The sequence below is a fragment of the Pseudopipra pipra genome, chromosome 14 (assembly GCF_036250125.1).
Source record: "Pseudopipra pipra isolate bDixPip1 chromosome 14, bDixPip1.hap1, whole genome shotgun sequence".
NCBI classification, from domain to species: domain Eukaryota; kingdom Metazoa; phylum Chordata; class Aves; order Passeriformes; family Pipridae; genus Pseudopipra; species Pseudopipra pipra.
Window position 1 is genome coordinate 8041257 of NC_087562.1, and position 8291 is coordinate 8049547.

General features: G+C 57.1%; 1 protein-coding gene across 2 annotated transcripts; it reads right to left on the bottom strand.

The window, feature by feature from the left end:
• Positions 1–908: 908 nt before the first annotated feature.
• On the bottom strand, positions 909–8246 carry RNF166 (ring finger protein 166). Of its 2 annotated transcripts, none has more exons than XM_064671035.1 (6): positions 8059–8246; positions 6303–6459; positions 4781–4893; positions 4373–4487; positions 3959–4066; positions 909–3127 (listed from the first exon to the last, which is right to left on the bottom strand). In XM_064671035.1, the coding sequence occupies exons 1-6, from the start codon at positions 8229–8231 to the stop codon at positions 3062–3064; spliced, it is 732 nt and encodes a 243-aa protein (XP_064527105.1). In that variant the 5' UTR covers positions 8232–8246; the 3' UTR covers positions 909–3061. The 2 variants fall into 2 exon arrangements, with proteins under 2 accessions (XP_064527105.1, XP_064527106.1); XM_064671036.1 differs by lacking the exon at positions 8059–8246 and adding an exon at positions 6635–6963.
• Between the last annotated feature and the right edge of the window lie 45 nt (positions 8247–8291).

The following is an 8291-nucleotide window of genomic DNA, read 5'->3' on the forward strand; positions in this document are numbered from 1 at the left end:
GCGCTGGGATGGGCGTGCGGGGGCGCCATATTCGAGTCGGGAAGGAGCTGCGCGTGCGCAGGGGGTGCCAGTGCTCCCAGTGGTGTTCCCAGTGTTCCCAGTACTGCTCCCAGTATCGCTCCCAGTGTTCCCAGTACTGCTCCCAGTATCGCTCCCAGTGCTCCCCAGACCGCTCTGCCTCCAGCACCCCAGTGCTCCAGTGTTACCCCAGTGCTCCCCGTGCCCTCGGTACCCCCAGCTCCCCCAAGGCACCAGTTCACCCAGTGACTCCAGCAGTGCCCCAGTATCCCCAGTACACCTCCAGTGCTCCCAGGATCTCCAGTGTTCCCAACCCCCCTGTAACCTCCACATCCCAGTGCTCCCCAAGCACTCTCCTAGTGCTCCCAGAGCCTTCAGGGCCACCAGGATCCCAGTGATTCCAGCGCTCCCAGTATGCCCAGTACAGCAGCACCCCAGTGCCCCTCCAGTGCTCCCAGCATCCCTTCAGTGCTCCCAGTCCCCCTGCAGTGATCCCAGTAGCCCCAGAGTCTCCAGCACTCCCAGAGCCCCCCACCCAGTGCTCCCAGTACAGCAAGGGACTAGGAGCCACCCCCAGGTCCCAGGTGGCCCACTGGGCACCCCCAGCTGGGCCCTGCTGCCTGTGTCCCCGCAGGGGTATTTTTATCATCTGGTCACTCACTCCCATCAGAAAACATCCCACAAACCCAGGTGTCGGGCGGTGCTGGGGCACACAGGAGTGATACTGGGGCTCCCATGGGGTCACTGCCAGCAGGGAAGGGGGGCACAGATCCCACCCACCCTAAATAAACACCCAGGGGAATAGAGGGGAGCAGCATCGCCCCCATCCCCTCTCCACAGCAGAGATTTTGGAGACCCCCTCAAAAGAGCCCACATGGGGAGGCCACCCATGGATGAAACTGCCTTTATTGAGAAAAATGGTTTGCTACAAATACGTCATCGAGTTAATTTTTTTCCAAAAACAGGACGGCTCATTAAAAGTTCTAATTATGCAAAAAAGTGGTGGGTGACACACTGATGGGCACGGTGGGATCCCTGGCACAGCAGGATCCCTGGCACGGAGGGATCCCTGGCACAGACCTGCACGGCCAGATCTGACCCCTCACACCCGGGGCCTTAAAGTGCTTTACAAAAGCAGCTGTTGCTGCCCCTGCTCTGTGGGGCAAAAAGAGTAGGGAAAAAAGGAAGGAAGAAAAGAGACTGAGGTTAACAGTGCTGTCCCAAAAGCAAGGAGCTTGGATGGAGGCTGCTCCAGGAACTGAGAGTCCTAGCTCAGAACAGGACAGGTAAACCCTCCCGAGTCCCTTTGGGAAGATGCCAATGCTCTCCATCCCACCAGGAACATCCTCCAAGCTGGGCAGGTGCCAGCAATGCTGGTCTGGTAAGAGAAGATCCTATTCCTCCTTGCTGGCCTGGCTCCAGGGAGCAGAGCTGGGCAGCTCCAGCCCTTTCCATGCCCTGCAAGGGGAGTGGAGGGTGTCTGCACCTTCCTCCTGGGGCTGCAGATGCCAAAAATATCCAGTACTATTAAAATCAAAATAAAAAACAAGGAGGTATTGCTAGAGCAGAGCTGAAGCCAGGTCTTGAGTAAGCCTTGGGAGTTCTCCGAGCAGGGAGATGCAGAGGGGTCCTCTCCTACCCCTTTTCCCTGCAAATCCTGCTGGAAGGCAGCACAGGGGATCTTGGGCATCACCCTCTCCCTCAGCTCCATCACTGGGACCTTGAGCTCATCCCATCACCGGTGCCATCTCCCTCCCATCCTCTCCTAGCCCTCCAGAGCCAACTCCAGAGAGGGCAGAGAGGAAGGGGATTGAGGGTCACCAGGATGCTACATAGCATCTCGGACAACAGTGCCCTCTTCCCAGGGAAAGACTGGGAAAAGGAGATGCAATTCCCTATTTCTCTGGGGATAAGCAGCTCAGTGTTCCAGCTGGGATCCTGCATGGACAGACAGCCCATGCACATCCATCATCTGGACACAATCCAGCTGCTCCTTGCCAGTGTGGCACAAGGATCCCGCCTGCTCCCTCACAGGTAGAGGAGTTCTGAGTAGGGAAGGGAACGGTCCAGAAAGACCTGGGAACAGCGTAGAAAGACCCGGGAATGGCCCAGAATGACTCAGGAATGGCCCAGGAAGACCCACAAAGGACCCCCGTGCACTTCCCACCACCCAGAGAGTCCGACCCGCCGCCCCGGGATGTAGCTCCTGCCTCCCGCCCCATTCCAAATCCACATGTTCATTTGTTTGGGTTTTTTCCTGTTTAAAAATAAACTTTCTTAATAATGTTCCATAAAAATACTCTTGTCCTGTGTGACAGATATTGCAGTGTGAAGAGGAACAGCTTCTGATCCCACTCTAAAAAATGTGGAAAAGGCTTCACGCCCGTTCGTGTAAAAAAACGCAAGGATTTAGTATCCCAAGATCCGGTATAAAATGAGGAGGGAGTTTCCCTGGATGCTGGATGCCATCCCCGAGGGCTTCTCCAAACCCGCTGTCCTCATGGGGAATGTGAAGGCAAGTCTCATCCTGGGATTCAGGTGAAGGAAGCAGCTCCTGTCTCCAGCACGGGGGTGAGGACAGCCCGACATCTCTAGAAAAATCCTTGGAGAGTTTACAAAAAGATGCTCCATGCTGTTTTCCTCCTTTTTAAAAGGATGTGGATGATACCAGTCCCAAATCAGGGTGTTTTGCATCAAATATATCAGTTTTAGGTACCTATTTGATTGCAACAAAGAGCAAGGACAAGTGTGCCAAAAAGCATCTAATAATAAATAGATTGGACACAGGGATATGCTCCGAGTACGGATATGAAATGCCTAAACCAGGATTGATCCCAGCCCTTCGGTGCCGGCTCCTCTCTCCAGATGTCTCTGCTTCATCACCATGACAATGAGGAGACTCCACCTTCTGAAACAAGGTGGGATTTGCCCCCAGAGCAGAGGGAAGAGAGGCAGCAGTGGGGCTCCGGGGATGCCCATGGGATCCATGTCTCCCGGAAGGCTGAGTGTGCAAAAGGAGCCGGGACGGGGAGGGGGATTCCCCTCAGTTCTCAGAGAGGGACAGAGCCAGGGCCGCCTGCAACGCTGCCTCCTCGTCGATGTTGTAATCCTAAAAATAAAACAAGGATGCTCAGGAGAGCTGGCACAGCTAGGGCACACCGTCTCCATGGAGCCCTGCCCACTCCTGGTCGTGCCATGGAGGCTGCGAGCCTCTGTTCCTCTGGCACAAAGATCCTGAGAATGAAACCCGTGCTCTTTGGTGTGTGCTTTGTGCCCACATCCCTCTCCTGCCTGCAATCCTACACCTGGCAGCAAGGATGGAACATGCCCACACAAGCTGAGGCCAAAGGGTAAAGCTTTCTAGCAAGGCCACAGTTTTTTCTAGTGCTCCAGGTCTGATTTATCCAACACACTAATTGCTTCTGAAACTGGGATATTCCTCTGTAAATATTTGGAGGTTCTTTTCCCTGACATCTATCCAATAAAAGCAGGATGGGAACAAAACCTCTCCTGGGTCACTGCAGCCAAGGCTGAGCCATCACACCCTCAATCCCACACAGGAGGGGTCACAGACCCCCCCATATGGAGCAGCCACACCCTCCAAACCCCAAGGCTGGGCTGTTTCCCTCCCCCTGCTCCTGAAACCTCAAAGAAAAGGCTTTTTGTGTTAAAATTCCTCAGGGGAAAAGCTTAATGGAACGATCTTTGTGGAGAGCAGGAGCATTTCCCTCTCCTCCTTTTGTGAGGACAACCAGCTCAGCACCCCCGGGGCGGGGGTCTCATGAGTGGGGAACACGTGTGCCACGTGCCTCCTGTGGAGCCCAAGGGAGGATCTGTCCCCTTCGCAATGGGATGGGCTGATCCCGGCATGGGAAGGGAAGGGCTGGTTTCACCCTCTGGCACAGGACACAGGGAGGGGGGTCCCTTTTTTTTTACTCACCACGAAGGTGTCGTAGGAGAATTTGTGCCTGTGGAGGAGGTGCTGGAGGAAGTTGGCACTCTTGTAGCTGGGATCTCCCCAGGGCATGGCTGAGCACACTGGGCACACCTGCAGGGACAGGGACACGGGAACAGTGACACCTGGACATGGATCCTTCTGCCTTGACCCCCCTGAGAGATTGAAAGGTGACCCCCCCTTTCTGACAGAGAATGGGCAGAGAAAGTGCTAAACAGGGAGTCTCTAACAAATCAGAGACAGGTCTCCACCTCCCAAAGGGATTTAAACAAATTAAACCAGCTGGAAACACAGCTGTACCTCACACACATCCATACCGGTGGCCTGGGGCAGTGTATTTGGATTCCCAGGAGTTTCCCTGCACATCCCAGCCCATCCCAGTGCCCCAGTATCACTCACCACTTTGTTGGGGTCATTTCTGTGGTTTTCCATGCAGTGTTTCACCAGCTCCTGCTGGTCCAAGTTCCGGGCCCCGCAGTACGGACACACAAACGTTGAGCGGTTGGGAATGTTGCTAAGGAGAGCAAGGAAAAGCTCAGATCCCCAGGGATGGGGCTGGGTTGACTCCTTCCAAACTAACCCAGCTCAGTTTTGTGAGAGCAGAAACCAGCCCAACCCCTTCCCACCCCCTGGGTTCTTCATCCCAATTCACACTCCAAAACACGGAGCAGTACAAGGGCCGTGGGTGCCAGGAGGGAAAAGTGCTGATACTCCTCCCTGTGATTAGACAGGGAAAGGTGAAACACATGCTTGGATTTTGGGGCATGCAAGGAGGGACATGCTTCCCTACCCAAGGCGCAGGAATACCTGGGAATAGGCTGGGATGTGGGGACAACTGGAACAAACTTGGGGCAGTTGGCCATCTGCTCCTGCACCTTGGCGCAGGATGAGACGTGAGAGCGCATTTTGGCCAGGGTCACCTGGAGAAGGAGGACAAGAAACATTTCTGGGCTGCGGGAACACCTTCCAGGAGCCAGCACTGGAGCTGGACCTGGAGCCCAGGTCTGAGTGACCACTGGTCTCTGCAGGATGACCCACAGCACTGGAAATGCTGCACCCACCCGTCCCTCCTCGCAGGACAGAGATTTGGGGATGCACTGTCCCTGCAGGGATCCCCAGAGGTTCCCCACAAGCCACCCAGGCTGCACCAACTCCATTTTCCTTCAAAAAGCAGAAACTGCTGATGGGAGAAATCCTGAAAGTGCACTGACACCATGTTGGATTGCTCCTGGGCTGCAGTCAGAGGTGACAAGATTCCCAAAGTTAAGGGTTTCCATGCTGCAGGAAAACCTCCACCTGCTTTTGAAGGTCCAACTGTCCCATAAGAGCTGCAGCCTCTGACAGAGGCAGCTGGCAGGGAGCTTCTTCAGCTCGGCTCAGGACAGCAGCTGTGACACAGGGGACACAGAATCATGGGATCATTTTGGTTGGAAAAGACCTCCAAGGTCATTGAGTCCAATCTGTGACCTATCCTCCCACCTTGTCACTCAGCCCAGAGCACTGAGTGCCACATCCAGTCATTGCTTGAACACCTCCAGGGATGGGGACTCCATCACTGCCCTGGGCAGCCACTTCCAAGGCCTGACCATCCTTTCCATGAAGAAACTATTCCTGATGTCCAACCTGAACCTCCCCTGCTACAGCTTGAGGCCATTTCCCCTTGCACTGTCCCTTGTTCCCCGGGAGCAGAGCCTGACCCCCCTGGCTCCATTCTCCTGTCAGGGAGTTGGAGAGAGTGAGAAGGTCCCCCCTGAGCCTCCTCTTCTCCAGGCTGAGCTCCCCCAGCTCCCTTGGCTGCTCCTGCTGCTCCAGCCCCTTCCCCAGCTCCATTCCCTTCTCTGGACATGCCCATCAGTGTCTGTACTGGAGGGGGCCAAATGAGACCCCAAAATTCCAGATGTGGCCTCACCAGTGCCCAGCACAGGGGGACAGTCACTACCCTGGTCCTGTGCCCACACTGTGGCCAGTACAATCCAGGTGCCATTGGCCTCTTGCCCACCTGGGAACACCTGGGTTCATGTTCAGCTGCTATCACCAGCACCCACAGGTCCTTTTCCAGCTTTCCAGCCACTCTTCCCCCAGCCCGGAGTGTTCCATAGGGTTGTTGTGACCCAAGGGCAGGACCCAACACTTGGCCTTGTTGACTCTCGCTCCACTGGCCTCAGCCCATGGATTCAGCCAGTCCCAATCCCTCTACAGAGCTTCCTGTCCTCCTGCAGATCCACATCCCACCCTTGTCTGGGGAAGCAAACCAGGGACAGCCAGTAACTCCCCTTCTCTGGCACCATGGCTGTGGGATTGGGATAGGGATGGGGACTGGTAGCTTTACCTTCTTGCTGCAGCCTCTGCAGGGAGCCTTGTAGGATGAGAGCTGCTTCTCCACGCTGGAAGCCTTCTCCACCTTTTTGGGATCAAAGGGCACGCGGCAGAGTGGGCACAGCGGGGATGGCACCTGCAGGCAGGGCTGCAGGCATTCCCCACAAAACCTGGGAGCACAGAGCGGGACTGAGCACCCCGGGAAGAAAAGCAGGATCCCATCGGGGCATACCAGTTCCCAGGGACTCCCAGCACCCCAAAACCCAGGGATCAGTAGCCCAACTGGGAGAACTGGGAGGTTGGGAGAGGGTGAGAGGAGGCCCCCAAGATGCTCCCTGCACGTACAGATGATTCCGCTGCTCTGAGACTGGATTTGAAAGGAGCCAAACAAAAATGGTGCTGAGTATCCAGGTCAGGCAGGGATGGAGTGAGGACATTAGAGCCCAGATCACTTCCTTCCAAGGTCCTTATATCCCCAGGAGTGTGGCTGAGGAATCCAGGTGGGGAGGAGGTGCAGGAAAGCACCTCCAGGCACAAGGCAAAGCAGCTCTGTCCTCAAAATCCAATTATCCCACCATTCATGTCCCTTCTTACCCAGCTCTTGTCATCAGGAACAGAGAATGAAACACCTCAAACCCTCTGCCACTGCAAGGGGAGCAGGAATGAGCAAGGGGGATCATGGAGGGGATCTGGAATCGTCCCCAGCCTCAAACAAGCTAGAGGGGAATAAGTGAGGTAGCGCGGGAGCTCCAAGCAAAGCCACAGGCCCACTGGGGGTGTCCTCAAAATCAGATGGAAAACTGGGTGAAGGTGTTCCTGAAATGCTGGGGGGACAAAGAGACAAGAGTTTGAGAGGTCCTGGGGTGGGAGCCAGGTCTGGAAGCAGAGGGAGCTCTGGGTGGTCAGTGGGACACCCACATCGGATCCAGGCTGGGGAACACTGAGGGGGACAGTGCAGCACCCCATCCCCGAAGAGGGAAGGATCAAGGATGAGGACAAGGGGGGAGAGATGGGGGTCCCGGTACCATATCTGGGGGAGGGATAGGGGTCCCAGTACCAAGATAGGAGGGATGGGATGGGGGTCCAGAGATGAGAGGGATGAGATGGAGATCCCAGTGCTGCATGGGAGAGGCAGTGGTCTCAGTACCAGGATGAGATGGGTAGGAATGGGGGTCCCATTATTTGACCTGGGGTGGGATGGGATGATGCTGAATTTGGGGGTGGGATGGGGGTCCCAGAAACAGACTTAGGGGGGTGAGATGAGGATCCTGGGATGGGAGGGGTGAGATGGGGGCCCCAGTGTGGGATGGAGAACTGGGATGAGGGTCCCGGTATCAGGATGGGAAGAGAGGGAATAGGGGTCCTGGTACTTGACAGGGGCTGGGTACCAGGGTCTCGGTACCAGGATGGGAGGGCTAGGAATGGGGGTCCTGGTACAGAACCATCCCAGAGGTGGGAATGGGGGAGCCAGTGTGGGATATTTGACTGGGGCTGGGATGATACATCCGTATCGGGATGCCCCGTACTGAACCATCCCGGTGTGGGATGGGGGACCCGGTGTGGGTTGGGGGTCCCGGTATTTGACTGGGAGTGGAGTGAGGGTCCCGATACTCGACTGGGGGTGGGATGGGGGTCTCGTCGCCGGCCAAGGTCACTCGGCAATGAGCCCCAAGGGATCCCAGAGCCAGGACATCGCCCAGCGACCGCACCGCGCCCGTCGCCAGGTCATCCCGGGGGTCCCCACCGCCCCCGCCCGGGCCCCGTCTCACGTGTGCCCGCAGCCCGCGATGCCGACGGCGCGGTGGAACACCTCGAGGCAGATGGGGCAGCTGAACTGCGCCTCCAGCGCCTCGGCCGCGGCCCCGGGCCCGGGGGCGGCGCGGGGGGGCCCGGCCGGGCCCTGCGGCCGCTGCGCCGCCGCCACCAGCAGGCTCCGGAACATGGCGGCGCCGGCGGCGGGGCGGGCGCGGCGTCACGGGGCGGCACCGCCGCGTCAGCGCCG